Below are 20,492 nucleotides of genomic sequence, written 5' to 3'. Positions count from 1 at the left end.
TAAGCACTGACTCAAAATTACCCATTATATCTTATGTTAATATTAATTAATAGATCTTACATACCCTTTATGTTATAGGGCAGTAGTTCTCAAACTTTAAGCCAATAACTATAAAATAAATTCCACAGATAGATACAGATATATTTTATGAAAATGACCCAGCTATTAAAATATTGAGCTCATTATTCAGCTGTGTACAGTAAAATAATATGCTGGCTATTTAGTTGGTGGCTCTAGGGCTTTTTCTATTCTTAACATTTCCAACATTTTAGGTCCAAGTTGACATTATTTATAAGCTCAAAATCCTGAAAGATTCGAAGTGAACCTCCTGGTGGAGAGTGCGGCTAATTGAAGGAACATACACTCACTGACCACTTTATTAGGAACATCTGTAGACCTGCGCATTCAAGTAACCATCCACTTAGGCAATCATGTGGCAGCAGCACAAAGCATGCACTAGAGTTTTACACAGAATGGTGCCGAAAATAAAAAAACTCAGTGATCAGCAGTTCTTCAGAAGGAATGCCTTGTTGTTGAGCGAGAGGCCAGAGGAGAAAAGCCAGGCTGGCTCAAATTGACAGGACGGCTACAATAACTCAAATAACCACTCTTTATAATTGTGGTGAGCAGAACATCATATCAGAAGGCAGATGATCGCATTGGGCAGTTGAAGAAGGAAAAGTGTTGCCCTGTCTTGTTCCAATTTTCAACTTTCCCATTTCAATCTAGTAAAATAGTTGGTGAGTGTGTACCATTGTAGTTTTTAATATAATAATAACATAACCAACTAACTAACATAATTATCTAACATTAATATTATTTTGCATTGTGTTTGTTTACTAAAAGCAGTGACATTTGACCATTTGAAACAGAACAGATGATAATGGTTAAATGCAATATTTTATGTTAGTCATAATGATAAGCTACATCATGTTCATTGAAGGCAGTTGCTGTATGAGATCCCTCACTGATGTGTGTTTAATTCTCTGGGGAAACAGCAAACCAGTTTTTGTACCTGCTGTAGCACCATATTACTGCAGTTCATTTATCAGAACAGTTTTGAAGATTCTCAGATTAAACACCTGCACTGTCATGAAACATATGCAATCCCTTAATTAGCGTTTAATAATCAGAAAAACAGGCCTGTGTTGGGTAAAACGGCAGACTTGCAAGTTTCTGTGACACTTGAAGAATGAGAAGCTTAATTGATTCCTGAACTTGCCAGATGCTTGTCATAACTCCCTTTATGACAACCTCCTCCTACAATATATCAAGCTTTCATTTCTACTTCTGCTTTCACTGAAAGCTAAAAGTGAATTTTATGCCATTTGTGATGGTAAATTAAGCTCATGATTTGTCAATCAGCCTTGAATGGCAGCACAAATCTGTGAATTTTGATTGAACAGTGGTTAAAACTGTTTGTAATATACTTTTTTGACCATTTAAAGTACAATGGATGTAAAAGTCTGCACACCCCTGCAACTTTTTTTCCCCCTCAATGTACAATTACAACATATAAAACTTAAGTGAAAAATAGTTAGAATCATTTTAGGGAAAAATAAAACAGTTACAATAATCACAATCCTGGTTGCATACAGTAAGTATGCACACCCTTTTAATAATTGGGGATGTGGCTGTGTTCAAAATGTTCAAAAGTAATTATCATACAGTTGTCATCATGGAAATTATTCCGATTAACCCTCCAAATTTATAAAAGGACAAGACAAAAACTTACCAGGGAGGCTGCCACGAGACCATCGGCAACATTAAAGGAGCTGCAGGAATATCTGAAAAGTGCTGATTACTCTCTGCATGTGACAACAATGTCTTGTATTTTTCACATATCTGAGCTATGGGTGGCTAGACAGAAACCCTTTATCACAAAAAACATCCGAGCCCAACTAAATCAGTCCAAACCATGTGGCAAAATGTGTAATGGTTTGATGAGACCAATTCCGAAAGGTATAATAATTCTATAATTCCAAAAGGTATGTTTGGTGCGTAAAAAAAAAAAAAAAAAAAGCACATCAACATAGAATCACCATACCCACAGTGAAGCAGGGTGGTGGCAGCATCATGCTTTGGGACTGCTTTTTCTTCAGCCAGAACTTTTATCAAGGTGGCAGGAATCATGAATAGTTAAAAATACTTTTTTTTTTTTTTTTTTTTAATGAAAACCTTCAGGGGTCTGCAAGTAAACTGAAGATGAAAGAGTGGGACAATATTGCCATTCAAGATGTGCTATGCTGATAGACTCTTAACCAAAAATATTTAGTGGTGTAATAAAATCAAAAGGTGCTTTAACAAAGTATTAATTTAAGGGTGTGCACACTTAGGCAACTAGGTTATTGTAAGTTTTTTATTTTCCCTTTTTTCCGTAAAAAAAATTTGATTGGCGAAAAGATCTGACATTATTTATCTTAGTTTCATTCTTGTACTTCATAAAAACCTGCCATTTTAACAGGGGTGTGTGTTTGATTGTTTGTATATATATATATTTTTTTTTTATAGGTTTGTGGTTGTTGGGGTTTGTGTTTGTGTTTTGTGTTTTTTTGCTTGGTTTTGCTGGTGTATTTTTTATGTTGTTTATTTTATGTTTTGGGGGGGGGGTTTTGTTGTTGTTTTTCAGAAAATTTTGAATTAAATATGTGGTCTTGCTAATGCATTCCGTCTAGATGAAAAGCATCTGACAAATTTGCTGTTTGTTAAGAGAATCAAAGAATCAAGCATTTTATTTTAGACTTTTTTGTCATTCTACAAATGATACCTTGCATTTGGTTTGATCACTACCTATAGATGTTTTGTTTAGTATTTTTAAGTAATTTGCTAGACTTTTATTTTCTAGCTCGCTATCAACTCATTTGGACATGGAATTTCAACATTATTTTTTAATTAATCTTATAAATATTTACCTATACATTACAAATTGTGCTTGTTTATATGCTTTTGTATGTCTTGTGGACACTTTTTGGAGCCCTACTTAATATAATTTCTAATCTATCATCTTGATGTGGCTCTGCTGAATGTTCATTTGAATATATAGGCCACTTATGAAACTTCTTTCTTCTTCTTTTAAAGTTTTCCATATGAAATCAGTTGCATTGGTATTATTAGGTGCTTTTCTTTTCTTTTCTTTTCTTTTTTTTTGTAGACTATTATTCTGTCCACAGTGAGGGATGGATTTAATTCACAAATGCTTTCAAGTCTGTCATGCTGCTGATGTTTCTTCCTCTGATGTTTTAACCTTGAAAAATAAAACACTTGTTTTGAAACTAGATTTACCCAACTGAGGCTGTGGGATTTCAATATGAACTTGAAAACCAGCTTCTTGAAAGACATTAGTGAATGGAGTGTAGTAGACATGTTAATACCCTAATGAAAAGTTCACTAAAATACACTGAACTTGATTATGCTACAACACACATTAAGCTTTGTATAAAAACTATTGGAAGTATACTTTAAATGTACTACACTTTCTTTTAAATTTAGGAAATGTAATTATTTTTGCAAAGATTAATACTGCAAATGCTAAATAATACGTTTTTTTGGAACACTAAAACTCCAACATTTTGTTTACATTTTGTCCTTTCTACAAAATATGTTTATTTGATACGATTTATTATTGATTACATTACAAAGAGGATACATAAATTCTGAACATTTATGTACAGAAATGTGTCAGTGTGTTTACAACATACTTACACAAAGGTCAGACTTTATTAAATAAAACAGGGGATACATTAGGTGGCCATAAATATATTTCTCAGAAGGTTATCTTTCAGATGGTACATAAAAGATGCATTCAGCTCCCTAACATGTAAGCTCCTTCCATTTTTACAACCCCAATTCCAAAAAAGTTGGAACACTGTGTAAAATGTAAATAAAACAGAATGCACTGATTTGTGAATCTCATAAACCCGTGTGTTATTCACAGTAGATCATAGAAAACATGTCAAATGTTTAAACTGAGAAAATGTGCCATTTTAAGGGAAAAATAAGGTAATTTTTAATTTGATGGCCGCAACACATCTCAAAATAGTTGGGACGGGGCAACAAAAGGCTGTAAACATAAGTTTTACTAAAAAGAAACAGTTAATTGGCAACAGGTCAGTAACATTATTGGGTATAAAAAGAGTATCTTGGAGAAACAGTGTCTTTCAGAAGTAAATATGGGCAGAGGTTCACCAATCTACGAAAAACTGTATCTACAATTTGTGGAAAATTTCAGAATAATGTTCCTCAATGTAAAATTGCAAAGACTATGAATATCTCATCAACAGTACATAATATCATCAAACAATTCTGAGAATCTGGGGAAATCTCTGTGCATAAGGGACAAGAGTGAAAATCAATATTGCATGTCCGTGATCTTAAAATGGTACATTTCCTTATTTTAAATATTTGATATGTTTTCTATGTTCTACTGGGAATAACAGATGGGTTATACGTTCTATTTACATTTTACACAGTGTCCCAACTTTTTTGGAATTGGGCTTATACGTGCTTCTATATGTTTACCCTTTTAGTGCATATTTAGGGCACCCTGCATACCAGTATACTGATGAAGCGTAAGTTTAATCATGTTTTTTCCTGGCCAGTTACTCTTCAAACCAACCTGCCAGCCCTAAAAATCCACTGCATAAAATATCCACACACCCAAACGCCAGTGAGTAATGTGATCTGCTGTGTGTTCAACATGGCATGTCTTAGTGATGGCTTTCAAAGAAAATAAATAATAATGTGACAGAGCAGACAAATCTGCTTGGCATACACAAGCCTGGTATAAGACTGAGAATGTGTTTTCCCCTCACTGCTTTTGAGTTGGTTTTCATCACTGTATCAGCATGGCTAAAATTCTCCGAGAGAGCCCTCTGCTGTCAGGAAGAACCTGATGCTTAAGCTCTGATTACTTCTGTTCCTTTAAGTTCACCTTCATACTTATATTTATTCTATTATATGCTTTACAGATCTATTTACCTTTTATGTATCTTGAATAAGTCTTGGAAATAAGGTTTGAGAAATATACCACAACACAGTAACACATGTACTTTATTGTGTATGTACTTGTTTATGTAGACACATTTGTAAATATTCAGGAATCAACTTTTATAAATCACTTTATACTCTGAAGTTTGATACTGTTTAATTATTGCTTATTATCTTTAGTAATGCAACTAAAAGTAGTAGTACATTACTACTACTAACATTACTCAAATTATTACTACTAATAATAATAGTACCACTACCACCTCATTACTACTACTAATATGGCACTGCTTTAATTACTACTACTAACAGTAATACTCCCATTATTACTATTACCACTACTACTACCATTACACTAATTACTACTACTACTACTAATAAAATTACTACTCCCTTTACCACTACTACTACCACCACCAGTAATCTAATTACTACCACCTCATTACTACTACTATTAACATTACTCAAATTATTACTACTACTACTAATATTAATAATAATAATAATAATAATAATAATAGTACCACTACCACTTCATTACTACTAATAATAAAATTACTACTCCCTTTACCACTACTGCTACCACCATTACTCTAATTACTACCACGGCCAATTAGCAATGAGTACACCCCTCACATTTTTGTAAATATTGGATTATATCTTCGACCAAAAGAAGTTGAAGGGTGTACACACTTTTGTGAGATACTGTGTGTGTGTATATATATATATATATATGTATGTATGTATGTATGTATGTATGTGTGTGTGCGTGTGTGTGTGTGTGTGTATATATATGTGTGTGTGTGTATATATATATATATATATATATATATATATATATATATATATATATATATATATATATATATATATATATATATATATATACATACACACCACTCATGCAGCCCCAGACCATGACACTCCCACCACCATACTTGACTGTAGGCAAGACACACTTGTCTTTGTACTCCTCACCTGGTTCCCGCCACACACGCTTGACACCATCTAAACCAAATAAGTTTATCTTGGTCTCATCAGACCACAGGACATGGTTCTAGTAATCCATGTCCTTAGTCTGCTTGTCTTCAGCAAACTGTTTGCGGGCTTTCTTGTGTGTCATCTTTAGAAGAGGCTTCCTTCTGGGACGACAGCCATGAAGACCAATTTGATGCAGTGTGCGGCGTATGGTCTGAGCACTGACAGGCTGACCCCCCCACCCCTTCAACCTCTGCAGCAATGCTGGCAGCACTCATACGTCTATTTCCCAAAGACAACCTCTGGATATGCCGCTGAGCGCGTGCACTCAACCTCTTTGGTCAACCATGGTGAGACCTGTTCTGAGTGGAACCGGTCCTGTTAAACCACTGTATGGTCTTGGCCACTGTGCTGCAGCTCAGTGTCAGGGTCTTGGCAGTCTTCTTATAGCCTAGGCCATCTTTATGTAGAGCAACAATTCTTTTTTTACAAATCCTCAGAAAGTGCTTTGCCATGAGGTGCCATGTTGAACTTCCAGTGACCAGTATGAGGGAGTGTGAGAGCGATGCCACCAAATTTAACACACCTGTTCCTCATTCACACCTGAGACCTTGTAACACTAAGAAGTCACATGACACCGTGGAGGGAAAATGGCTAATTGGGCCCAATATGGACATTTTCACTTAGGGGTGTACTCACATTTGTTGCCAGCGGTTTAGACATTAATGGCTGTGTGTTGAGTTATTTTGAGGGGACAGCAAATTTACTCTGTTACACAAGCTGTACACTCACTACTTTACATTGTAGCAAAGTGTCATTCCTTCAGTGTTGTCACATGAAAAGATATAATCAAATATTTACAAAAATGTGAGGGGTGTACTCACTTTTGTGAGATCCTGTGTGTGTGTGTATATGTATGTATATATATATATATATATATATATATATATATATATATATATATATATATATATATATATATATATATATATATATATAAATTTCAATGACCAAATCAAACAAAATAAATTTAGATAGTTGATTTAGTGGTGGTTTCCCCTAATTCAACTGAAAATGCAACTTATTATGACTTTAATGAAAATTCTTCAACCTTGTCATGGCAAGCAGCTTTAGTACATTGTAGAGCACCTTTCTGTTATGGCCAAATGAGATGCATAGCTTCTGGCCACGTTCCTAAGTAATCTTAGCCCATTCTTCATTAGCAATGGCCTCCAGTTCAGTAATATGCTTGGGTTTGCTTGGTGCAACCAACTTCTTCAAATTCCACCAGAGATTTTCTATGGGATTCAAGTCAGGTGACTGTGATGGCCCTGTAGAATCTTCCAGGACTTCTTCTGCAACCAAGCCTTGAAGTATACTTGGGATCTTTGTCTTGTTGGAAGGTCTAATGATGCCGAAGCTTCAGCTTCCTCACAGATGGCATGACATTTTCTCCTAGGATTTCCTGATATTTCAATGAATCCATCTTGCCTTCCACATGCTGCAGGTTTCCAGTGCCAGAGGATGCAAAGCAGCCCCAGAGCATCACTGAGGCCCCACCATGCTTGACTGTGGGACAGAGTGTTCTTTCTTCATTCTTCATAAATTTTGACAATAAACCTGATTTGCAGTGGGGGTTGAATAATTTTTATTGCGACGACAAAAACCAACCAAAATTATTCAATCAACAGTAAACATTTTCTCAACACAGACAACTGTGTTCTATACCAGATGTCACAAGATGTAATAAAAAAAAGCTCATGTACTAACACATCAATTTTCTATAGTTCCTGCTTTTTCTTATTTCATCCACAAAAATCTCTCTTTCTACATTTGGCATAGTTCTATCTGCTCAATCCTTCTGCTTCTTCCACATCATGTGTCTGATCCTTCCACCTTCTCAAGAGGAAGAGCTTGAAAGCATCTCCAAAAAATAAGGCTAAATAAATAAGTAATCACAGGCTTTTCTCAGGCTTAGTGAGTTATTGGCCTTGATGAATGTTTTTGTGGTATTATTACTCACTCTGCTCCAATCAGCACTGAAACCTTTGCCCAGTAATTGATTCCCTGCAAGTCCAACTTACCCTGCAAGAGATTTAATAATCCGCAGAAAATTTGCATCTGCAGGAAACTAGGCAAAGTAGAAAATATGCACCCCACAGTCTTAATAGTACCATATTGTCAAAAGCAGTGTTGTTAAGATCAAATAAAGAGTATATATTCTTTTATACCTTTGGGTTCATATTTGCTTTAAAGAGTGATTTATTTGTTTTTAGGCAGCTGTAACGCTAGCAGACTGATGCAGACATATGAGTTGCTCAGCAGGTTTTATCTGTGATCCTGTGAATAATACATGCTTCAAAAATCTGAATCAAGTCAAGTGGCAAGTGGCTTTTTATTGTAATTTCAACCATGTACAGCTGGTACAATACACAGTAAAATGAAACAACATTCCTCCAGGACCATGGTGCTATATAAAACAACACAATAATGACATGAGACGACAGAACTAAAAAAACGACCTACACATTCTACATAAAATACACATGTGAACATGTGCAAACAACACAAGGCAGTACAGGACAATGGGCAGAGTAAGTGATAGTGTAGTGCTGACCAGTACACAGTTCTAGCAAGGAAGTGTCCAATATAACAGGTAGTGCAAAAGAATAACAATATAATATAATTAAATAAATAAATAAATACCGTGAATATAAACATAACATACGACATAGTATTCAGCAGATTAGCTTATACCATACATGGACCTAGCAGTTATTGCTGTAGCAGCCAGGTAAAGAGTATAGTGGTGTCCAGCAAAAATACAGGTTGTCAGTACAGAAATGTGCAAACATTTCAAGGGGAGTGGGATGGTGTGTGTGTATGTGTGTGTGTGTATGTGTGTGCATGTGGTAGTCCAGTCACTAAGTATTGATGAGTCTGATGGCTTGGGGGAAGAAGCTGTTGAAGAAGCCCTCACAGTCTGGCTGTGAGGTCCCGAATGCTTTGGTACCATTTTCTGGATGGCAGGAGGGTGAAGAGTTTGTGTGAAGTGTGTTTGGGGTCATCCACAATTTTGGTGGCAGTGTGTGGTATAAATGTCTATGATGGAGGGAAGAGAGACCCCAGTGATCTTCTCAGCTGTCCTCACTATCTGCTGCAGGGTCTTGCAATCTGATGCGGTGCAATCTCCAAACCAGGCAGTGATGCAGCTGCTCAGGATGCTCTCATAAGGTTGATGGCACAGCCTACCAAGTCCTGACGTGTTCCACTCGGAGGCCGACGAAATGGTCCACCAAGCCATGTTCCAGCCAGAGGCTGATGAGACGGCCCACCAAGCCATGTTCCAGTCAGAGGCTGACGAGATGGCCAACCATGCTCTGCTCACACCTGAGGCCAATGAGGCGGTCAACCAAGCTCTGCTCATGCCTGCGGCCGATGAGACGGCCAACCAAGTTCTGCTCACGCCTTAAGCCAATGACAAAAACCATCAAGCTCTGCTCACGCCTGGGGCCGACAAGATGGCCCACCAAGCTCTGCTCATGCCTGAGACCAACTACGTGACCCACCAAGTCCTGTTCACGTCGGAAGCCGACGGGATGGCCTCCCAAGTCATGTTCCTGCTAGAGGCTGACGAGACAAGCAACAAAGTCAAGCTCCTATCTGAGGCTGATGGCAAAGCCTCCCAAGAAGAGCTCATACCTGAGGCTGACAATGCAATCTCCCAAGCCATGCTCTCACCATAGACTAAAGTCACAGCTTACCATGACATGTTCAAGCCAGAGGTCAACGAAATTATCTACCAAACTCTGTTCATGTCAGAGGCTCACAGTGCGAGCAGGTACCATCGTCACAGACAAAACAATAGGCACTGCACTCCACCGCCATGGTCTCAATGCACACTCACCCTGCAAGACTCCATTAGTAAAGAAAAGACATGTCGTGGCTCGTTTAAAGTTTACTAAAATTCATTTGGACAAGCCTATGAAATACTGGGAGAGTGTATTCTGGTCAAATTTGAGCAAAATTTAACTTTTTGGCTGTCACACTACACACCATGTTTGGAGAAGAAATGGCACTGCACATCACCCTAAAAACACTATACCAGCAGTGAAGTTTGGAGGTGGAAGCATCATGGTGTGGGGATGCTTCTCATTGTATGGTACTGGCAAACTTCATATAATTGAAGGAACGATGAATGGAGCCTTTTACCGGAAGATTCTTGAGAAGAATCTGATGCCATCCACCAGGATGATGAAGAAGAGACGTGGGTGGACCTTCCAGCAGGACAATGATCCAAAGCATACAGCAAAGGAAACTGTCAATTGGCTTCAGAGATCAAAAATCAAGGTGTTAGTATGGCCCAGTCAATCACCTGACTTGAATCCAATTGAACAATATTTAAAGACTATATGTTTAGAAGAATGGGCCAGAATACTGCGGCCGATTAATTTCTTCATATAGGAAGTGTCTTGAAGCTGTCCTTACGAACAAAGGCTTTTCCACTAAGTATTAAACAAATTTCAGTTAGCATGTTCAATACTTTTTTTTTTCCTGTGTCATTCCACTTTCTTACACATAACTTTATTTACGGACTTTAATGTTGTGAATTATTTATATTTCCGGATATCTTACGTTAATACCAAAGTCTGGTGAAAATTGCATGTGAATAGCCTCATTGGAAATATATTTACTGAAAAAAAATGTTGACGCAACAGCATCTACTTCCTGGTTAACAGTGACTTTGTTTACTATGGCACGTGGGTTTTGTTTTGGTTTCTGTTCTGTTATTGTTTTTTTCCTAATGTCTCAGTTGTTTTATGTTATCCCTCTTGGATTACGTTTAGTATTTAAACCCCTCGTGTGTCTTTGTTCAATGCGAAGTATTGTGTGTTTCTGTGTTTTCTGCCAGACCTGTACCAAGTCTTTGACCGTCATTTATTGATTCCTGGTTTTTGATCCTGTTTAGTCCTAGTGGTTATTGATTCTTGTTTCCCCTAGTTTATCCTGTTTGCCATTCTTTTGTCCTTTTGCTGGTTTTTGATGACGTTTGTGCTTTACAATTTTTGGATTTGTCTGCCTCTCTCTTAATATATATAAGCTTCAACTGCATTTGCATCCTGAATCATGTGCGTTACGTGACACTTACCAGCTAATTTCCTTATAAAACTGTACAAATTGTACCGGAGACTACTATTTATTTATTTTTTGTCCCACCAAATATTGACTTTGTTTCATTTACTACTGTTTACTGCTCTTTATGATATTTTTTCTTTTTTTATGTAGGAACATTTACTGTCATTATTTTGAAGGCATCTTTGCTCTACAGCATTTCTTTGCATGTGCCACAAACATTTGCACGCACAGTACAGTATGTTTAAAATGTCTTCTACTTTTACTTTAAATACATATTTGTAGTTGTGATGTCAATGGGATGCAAATGGGACCCAAATTCAGTCAGTACTAACTGTTAGTCATGACAAGATGACAACACAATCAATTTGAGAAACTGGATCAAAACATCTGTATGAGCAGGATATAAAGTTATATTTCAGTTTAATATGAAGACTTCCTAAACAGCCAAAAACGTATTCATCTCAACATGTTCTTTAATAACATTTTCACATATTAAATAACATTCTTGTATGAACATGGTGATTTATTTTAATTAATGATTAAATAAAAACAGTTCTTGGTGGTGGATTAAGGCATTTACACCTCACATCTTAGGTATTCCTGCATACTCTTTGCATGCACGTGTGTACAGATGAATCAGAGGTGCTCAGTAGGTGATCAGCATCCAAGGATAGCGCGAAACAGATGTCACTGTGCTACAAAGGAAAGGATCTGCACAGCAGGTGCTGGAGTAGAGCCTTGGGGCTGACGTACAGCAGAAAACATGGACTAAAAAAAGGAGAGACAAAACAAGGATAACTGAATCCAACATTGCAAACACATTTAGTTCAGTCTGACTTATTAAAGCAAAATGTTGTTGAATGAAAAAAAGTGCTCTGGTCAAACATTATTATTGTCTTTTAATAATCTTTTATTGATGTAGATGTCAGCAGAGGCCATCCTGCGACTTGCTACCGATCCTGTTCTTCCCTTCTCACCCTTGGACATAGCACTGGACATTCAAAATAAACTCAAAGGTAAGATGGTTACTTAATAAGTTTACCGGGGCAACTGGTAGAAATGGGCTAGCGAGTTTCCTTTAAAAAAAGAAAACATCAATTTAATGTTTCAACGTTGCTGTTCACCTCAGATTTTATGCTGTTAATAAATGTCTTAGATTGGATTTGTGTGTGTGTGTAACCAAGCAGAACCGCATCAACAGAAATATCGTGGGGGAAATAAGGATTGAACACGTCAACATTTATTTTCAATAAATATATTTCCAATGAGGTTATTCATATGAAATTTTCACCAGACATCAGTATTAACTTAAGAATTCGGCAAATATAAAGAATTCACAACATTAAAGTCCATAAATAATGTTATGTGTAATAAAGTGGAATGACACAGGAAAAAAGTATTGAATACGTAAAAAAAAAAAAAAAAAAAGAAGCAGTTCTCCCAGGCAAGGTAAGGCAAGGAACCAGCTGAAATCCATAAGTAGTTAGAAAGTAATTATAACTCCTATCTGTGCAAATTAATATCTGCTGGGTTAGTAAATTGATGGTCTATAAAAAGGCTTTTCGTTACCAAGGTGTCACACAAGTAACATCTCATGGTGTGTAAAAGCAAAGAGCTCTCCCAAGACCTTTACAATCTTATTGTTGTGAAACATATTGATCGAATCGCATACGGACGTATTTCAAAACTTCTGAATCTTCCAGTAAGCACCATTGGGGCCATTATCTGCATGTAGAATCATCATCACTCCGTCATCAACAATACGTTCAATACTTATTTCCCACACTGTAAGAAAAACAGACAATTATATAAAGATGCGAGGCTGGGGCTGATTTCTACTTTCTTTCCCTGATTGTAGATTCATAATTAACAGTTGTGTCAGGTGATTATTTGCCCACTTGATTCAATCTCTGTTTAAGATAATATTTTTCAGCCCATCAACAGTGATTGAGAAGGTGCATGTGTATCAGGTCAATGCCAGAATCGACAAGAAACAGTATGCAAAGAATGGACTTGCATTCTCATGAACGCAATAGATCATCCCACCACATTTCTAGTAGTGGGACAGGACCTTTGTCTCTTCAGTTCTCCCTAAGTAATATGTTTCAGCTGGCTAATAGATTTACTGTTGACTGGCTGATAAACCAAAAGTTAATTACGCATGATTTAATGTAGTAAGCTCACTGCAACTGCAACCTGTTGCAACTGCAACCTCACGTTAACTAAAACGCAAGTTTACCGTTACCTCGGGATGGAAGCTAACGTAGTTTAATTAAAATACGTCTGAGATATAAATTTGACTTTTCAACAACTTCATATATATTTAAATCTAAATCATATATCAAAATAATTGTTTTTAGGTGCATATTTAGTTGTTAAAAAGATGTCAAAACTACAGTTTTGGGTCAAGCTTCCATCTTCCGTTATTGTTTGCCACAATTATTTCTGGGACTTTAAGCAGATTCGGTGCATTCAGGTGCATATCCTCGATATCAAGAACACATCTGGGAAATTTCATGTATCCCTGGCACTTGCGTTCTAGAGTATTGAAATTGAACTTTTGGTGGTGGATAATGACATGGAGCTAGTACACAAGGATGCAAGATCACATAAGAATGCATATTGAGAAACAGTCATAGTCTACACTTTCCAACACCCATGGATTTTTTCACCTTCACCTGATTTCTAATTACACGCACTTATATATCCCGCACAGTATATAAGGACTCATGTTCCATACTCAAATTGTGAAGCAACATTTGGTGTGTATGTACCCAAACTTGATTTCTATTTATTGTTGTTCTGCTTTTATCTTTATGCTGCCTCTGGTCTGTAAGTTTGGAATTTGCACAAGAATTGATGTTTGCTGATTGCCTGACTGTTTCCTGTTTTTGGATAGCATTTTGAACACTGTTTTGGATATGTTTGCCAGCCCTGGTAATAAACCTCAAACTGCATTTGCATCTGTCTTCACCTCTGTATCATGACTATGTGAAATAGAGTGACTGGTGTAACGAACACAATCTAGGTATTCACTCTATCATCATCATTCTTTAGTCCCCAAATTCAGAACAGCCAATGTTTTTAAAATATATTCTCAAAAAAATTAAATGAAGGTGAGCCATTTTCTTCCAGATAAAGCGATTCTAACTAAGCAGGTTACTCAGGCATGATTGCCTTTTATTCCATACAGTTTTTGGGAAGGAAGTCATCGATTAGACTGGCCCCAAAAGCTAGAAAATAAAAGTGGCGTACATTTAATCATGAGACAACTTCATCAAGAGGAACCCAGGGGTCATAATCAACTCTGAGTTCTGGCCTACTATTTATTGCTTGCCCTGTCCTACTTGCAGAGCTGAATTTCTTTCAATAATATTAAATTATGATGCTGAGGGCCTCGGATAGCCATCCGTGTCACCTCTCATTCTGCAGAGAGAGTAACGGAGAGTCAGGGCTCCCCCCTGAGTCTTCTCCGTGGCGCTGTGCTTCTGACATTAAATATTGATGCAGACACAGAGCGGGACAGGTGAGGTGCATAATTGCCACATAATCCTGTCTCATACAGACAGCCTGCAATGCCATAAAGCTGTACATTATTAATATATCACCAGCCCCGTCCACTACACATGGGAACATGTGATGCATGTGAGAAACAGTGATCTGCAAGTAATGTCTTGGATCATGATAATAGATTTAGATATTTAGTGCTATTGAATTCTTAAATCGGATTGGTCAGAAGGTGTTGGTTTATTTTCCAGTAACAGCACCAACAATCGTTCTGACTGTGAGGCAAATCACATGTTTATATTAATGTACTGTTTCTAATATATTAGAGGAACAGCTGATTCACAAGGACTTCTACGATGGACACTCCACATAATGTAAGGCTAATTATAATGGTCTCCAGTGTCAGCACTTTGTAACAGATAGAGGTAAAGCTGTAAGGATGGAGGATGTTGTATTTTGTGATATCTTGGTAACATGACAAGCAGCAGTGCAATGCAAAAAATCATGCAGACACAAGGTCAAGATACATGTGAAAAGCTTCTGGTAATGTTTACATCAAACATCACAATGAAGAAAAAGTGTGATCTCTGTGACCTCGATCGTGGCATGCATTTTTTGAGTTTGAGTATCTCATAAACTGCTGATCTCCTGGGAATTTCACACATAACAGTCTCTAGAGTTTACACAAAATGGTGCAAAAAAACAAAAAAAAGAGAGTGCGCGATAGTTCTGTGGGTGGAAACGCCTTTTTGATAAGAGAGGTAAGAGAAAATGGCCAGATTGGTTTGAGCTTCCAGGAAGGATATAGTAACTCACGCTTTGTAACTATGGTGAGCAGAAAAGCATCTCAGCATGCACGAAACATCAAACCTTGCGGTGGATGGGTTCCATTCCTGTCAGCAAAGAACAAGAATCTGAGGCTATCTTGGGCACAGACTCACCGAAACTGAACAGTTGAAGATTAGAAAAAATATATCCCTTGATACCCACTGGTTTTCCAGTCTTCAACTGTCCAGTTTTTTGCACCATTCTGTGTAAACTCTAGAGACTATGTGTGAAATTCCCAGGAGATCAGCAGTTTCTGAAATACTCAAACCATCCCTTTTGACACCAACAGCCATACCACAGTTAAAGTCATAAAGATCCCATTTTTTCTTAACTCTAATGTTTGTTTTTTACATTAAATGAAGATCTTGACCTGTAGCTGCATGATTTTTTGCATTGCGCTACAGGCACATGACTGGCCAATTACATAACTGCATGAATGTGCAGGTGTACAGTTGTGAAAATAAAATTTATACAATCAGTTCTTGTACTGTGGAATAATGAATCCCTTCATGATGTTTTCTTTGTGAAAGAGCACTTTTAGAGCCATAGGTTGCATGTCAATATCCAATCCCACTCGACTACAGTAATTTAAAGTCAGGTCAGAGATACATGCTAGCTCAAAAAGGCAGATCCAGACTTCTTTTCGGATGCTACTGAGGCTACTGAGTTGAACATAGGGGAAAAACCTGCCAGACACTGCTGTAGACATGTCATCCTCCATCATTAGGCTATAATATCTTCCATGCTGCATGCTCTTAGTTTCAGAATCAGTTATTTCCGTTGCACTACCAGCTCATTCACACAATTACATTTTAATTAGTACACCCTTAAATAGTGTAATATGTCAGATGGATTTATAAAATAGCATGGTTGAATTCTCAAATCTGATTGGTCAGAATGTGTGCTTTATTTCTGTAGAACAGCACAGCTTGGACAGTTGTTCTGGCTGTAACATGATTGATAGGTCAATATCAATGTGTTCCTCCTATTATGTTATTGTTTCTCTAGTAACAGTTCATACACAGGGGCTTGTATTGCAGATGCACCATATCATCAAAAAAAAAAAAAAAAAAGCACTTTGGGGGTAGTGGCACTCCACTGCATGTTGTACTGAATCACCTCAGTGTGCATTATGTTTGGGTAAATGCAAGGTTTGCACATTTATTGCACCAATTTATTTATGTTCATTGTTAACGGTGTAGTTTAAAAACATTTGTAGTCGTCTGTACAGGATTGAATGTTGGTTTCTTTGCATCATTTATAAATTATACATTCACATCTCTTAGTCACTTCTCTTTTTCATCATATGCCCAGCAGTCATGCTACCTTAGCAACGAATAAGTTATTTATATTCTCTGATGAGGTGGAGGAGAGATGATTTGTTGAACTAATGCTTTTAGTTTGTGGCCACAAACAGACTGAATTAACTACGCAATACCTTTAGTTAACAATAAATATATAGCATAAAAGCTTGGTAGATTAATAATTCCAGACTGTTAAGCGATCTCTGCCTCTCTTTCATCTCGGATATGACCACCCACTGCTCTAGCTGATCAAACACTACATGAGATAGAAGTAATGCAGTGAGCTGTGTGCAATTAAATCATTCACATGGGTGCAGGTTGTATTTTAGATTACACCAGCAGTTTGAAAACCAGAAACGGTTTAAGTTATGGACGATGTGTAGACTGCATAATTGGTTCTCAGTCGCCATTGTTTTCTTTTTTTTTCACCTCTAAAGCAACTCATCAGGTTGTAATCAATCTCTATCTGAGTCAGCCATGAAAGAGTGAAAATTACAAAAATGCAGTGCATGGAAGCACTGGAACTGAGAGCCACAGTTGCGCATGTTTCTGCATGTAAAGAAGAAAGCGCAGGTGCTGGATGAAAAGGTGCAGAGCCAGATAACAATGTCCTTGCAGAATGAAAGGGCGTTCGCACAATGAGTTTTCCAAATGCCATTTGAAAGCTTACGTGACAATTTTGCTAGCATCTGCCCAGGGCACTGACGCTTTGTTTTCTACGTCTTGCTTTTCCACTTCGTGTCCTTGGCTCAGGTCTTTTGCACATCTTCACTTTGCATTCAAACGTGATTTTTTTTCAAGTTTCTCCTTTGATTTGTTACACTTAAGGCCCTGCTGGGCTCACGCCAGCACCACTGTCCCTCCATGTCCCCCCCAAACCCCCCTCCATCCTCCCCCCATGTCAGAGTGGGTGATAGATTACAGCAATCCTCCCACATATTTCATAAGCGCTGCTCTCTGCAGAGCGAGGGACGTGGAGGTTTGTGGAGTGGGAATGGCTTCTTTTGCTATATTTATCCTCACTTTCTTTCTCTCCTCCGAAGACTCGTACAGCGTGCATATTCTCTAGTGGCTAGAATCCTCTCCAATAACAGCTTTCTCACTTTATCAGACACACACACATACACACACATACTGCAGAACCACCCACCTCACCCACACTAAAGCACAAAGTCTGACAGTAGCCAAGGTTAATTACACACAAGCTGAACCGAACTTGAATATTTTGTGCACTGAAAACAAACAGAGACCAGCTTTGCAACTTAGGAGCCAGGCTGATGCTGCTTGTACTTTTGGCTGGGGTTTAAATTCAATTTGATGGCTCTATCTCCTAATTATATTTTGCTGCAGAGCATTCACTCCGGGCCTGCTCATTGTGAATCAACAGTTCATGTCTGCTCACATGCCATGAGACTATTAAAATGGACTTGGGATTAACATTATGTAACAATTGCAGCTTGTAATAATTTACAATAGTATTGCATAATCGGAGTGCAACAGCGAAATTAAAAGTATTATGTTGCATTTTGATTTGTCATGGCCGTTATGCTGGCTGAACAGCCTCCCCTAATTGCTGACCATACTAAATCCTGTTTGCATTGCAGATGCGTTCATTTCCCTGCACACACTTTAGCATAATGCAACATATTGATGGAATCAGATGCAGACGTATTTCAAAACTTCTGAATCTTCCAGTAAGCACCATTGGGGCCATTATCCGTAAGTGGAAGCAACGTCACTCTGTCATCAATCGGCCATGTACAGGAGCTCCTCGCAAGATTTCTGAGCAGGGAGTCAGAAGAATAGTCAGAAGAGTAGCCCAAGAGCCAGGGACCTCTCGGAAAGAGCTCCAGAAACACTTGGAGGCAGCAGGTACCATTGTCACGGAGAAAACAATAGGCAGTGCACTCCACCACCATGGCCCCTATGTACGCTCACCCTGCAAGTCTCCATTACTAAAGAAAAGACATGTTGAAGCTTGTTTAAAGTTTGCTACAACTCATTTGGACAAGCCATGAAATACTGGGAGATTTTATTCTGGTCAAATTAGAGCAAAATTTAACTTTTTGGCTGTCATACTACACACCATGTTTGGAGAAGAAATGGCTCTGCACATCACCCTAAAAACACTATACCAACAGTGAAGACTGGGGGTGGTAGCATCATGGTGTGGGCCTGTTTTTCATCGCATGGTACTGGCAGACTTAATATAATTGAAGGAATGATAAACTGAGCCCTTTAACTGAAGATTCTTGAGAAGAATCTGCTGCCATCCACCAGGATGATGATGAGCCGTGGGTGGACCTTTCAGCAGGACAACGATCCAAAGCATACAGCAAAGGAAACTCTCAATTGGTTTCCGAGAAAAAAAATCAAGGTGTTCGAATGGCCTGTCAATCACCTGACTTGAATCCAATTTAACGAGATTTAAAAACACTATGTTTAGAAGAATGGGCCAAAATCACACCTGAATACGGCCAATTAATTTCTTCATACAGGAAGCGTCTTGAAGCTATCATTACAAACGTCTTGTTTACGCATGTAACCCTGTTCCCTGAGAAAGGAACGAGACCTTGTGTTAGCTTTGTGCTGTGTGAAGTGCCCTCGCGCATGACCGGTGTCTGAAGCTTGTGTAACATCATGCCTTTTTATTGGCCTGCCGTGATCAGGTGACGTGGCAATAAAGCATATTTCATGATATAAAAATGGCAACTGTAAACTGTGCCATCAGCCTCTGAAACGAAGACACAATTCACAATCCTGCCCCAGTATGACAAAGCTACACAACGTCTCATTCCCTTCTCAGGGAACAGGGTTTCATGCAGAACCCAGATGTTCCCTTTCAACGGGAGCTCAACATTGCATGAACTTTACGCTGTGGGAATGAGAGTACCCACTCTGTCATACTGAGGGTATGGCCTGTTCAAAAGGTCCAAGCCCGAGGGTCACTGCAAGACACTTGAGCCCAGGGTGGAACGTATATCCAGGGTGTAATATTGAATGAACGTGTGCGTCATAGACCACCCTGTCGCAGCACATACATCATGTAAGGGTATCCCTTTGGACAAAGCCTTTGAGGAGGCGACCCCCCTAGTGGAATGAGCCCTTGTGCCCAGAGGCATAGTGAGACCACGTGCCTCATAAGCGATACAGATTGCTTCCTCTATCCAATTAGAGATGCGCTGCTTTGAGACAGCATCACTACTGCAACAGACTGCAACACCACTGGCTGGGCAGCAGAGGTGTGTGCATCATAGACCACCCTGCCGTAGCACATACATCATGTAAGGGTATCCCTTTGGACAAAGCCTTTGAGGAGGCGACCCCCCTAGTGGAATGAGCCATTATGCCCAGAGGCATAGTGCCTCATAAGCGAAAGAGATTGCTTCCTCTATCCAATTAGAGATGCGCTGCTTCAAGACAGCATCACTACTGCAACAGCCTGCAACACTACTGGCTGGGAAGCAGAGGTAGGCACTTTAAGAATACAATCCAGCCTAGGATAGAGGAAGGCCTTGGCTAATCCAGGGGCAAAGTCAATGCAGGAAGTGGCAACAGAGAGTACTTGTAGATCTCGGACTCACTTGATAGATGTCAGGAACAGCAGAAGAGCTACCTTTAGAGTCAGAAGCTTCTCAGATGCTGACTCTAAGGGCTCAAATGGGTCTCAGCCCCTGCCTCGACAGGATGTCTGCCCCCACCTTCCGGTTGCACAGAATGTACGTTGCACTCACTGACAAGAACTTTCCCTCT

The 20,492-nt window shown here is 38.5% G+C and overlaps 1 protein-coding gene across 5 annotated transcripts in view; it reads left to right on the top strand.

The window, feature by feature from the left end:
• Positions 1-20,492, top strand: part of LOC108271148 (inactive N-acetylated-alpha-linked acidic dipeptidase-like protein 2) — a 302,511-nt gene that overhangs the window by 256,829 nt on the left and 25,190 nt on the right. For all 5 annotated transcript variants that reach the window (XM_017478480.3, XM_017478482.3, XM_053683146.1 and 2 more), the window contains one exon: positions 12,023-12,116. In XM_017478480.3, the coding sequence (XP_017333969.1) occupies positions 12,023-12,116 (94 nt within the window). The remainder of the gene's footprint in view (positions 1-12,022; positions 12,117-20,492) is intronic.

The sequence above is a fragment of the Ictalurus punctatus genome, chromosome 10 (genome assembly GCF_001660625.3).
Source record: "Ictalurus punctatus breed USDA103 chromosome 10, Coco_2.0, whole genome shotgun sequence".
NCBI classification, from domain to species: Eukaryota; Metazoa; Chordata; class Actinopteri; order Siluriformes; family Ictaluridae; genus Ictalurus; species Ictalurus punctatus.
This window is presented reverse-complemented; position numbering and strand designations above follow the sequence as displayed.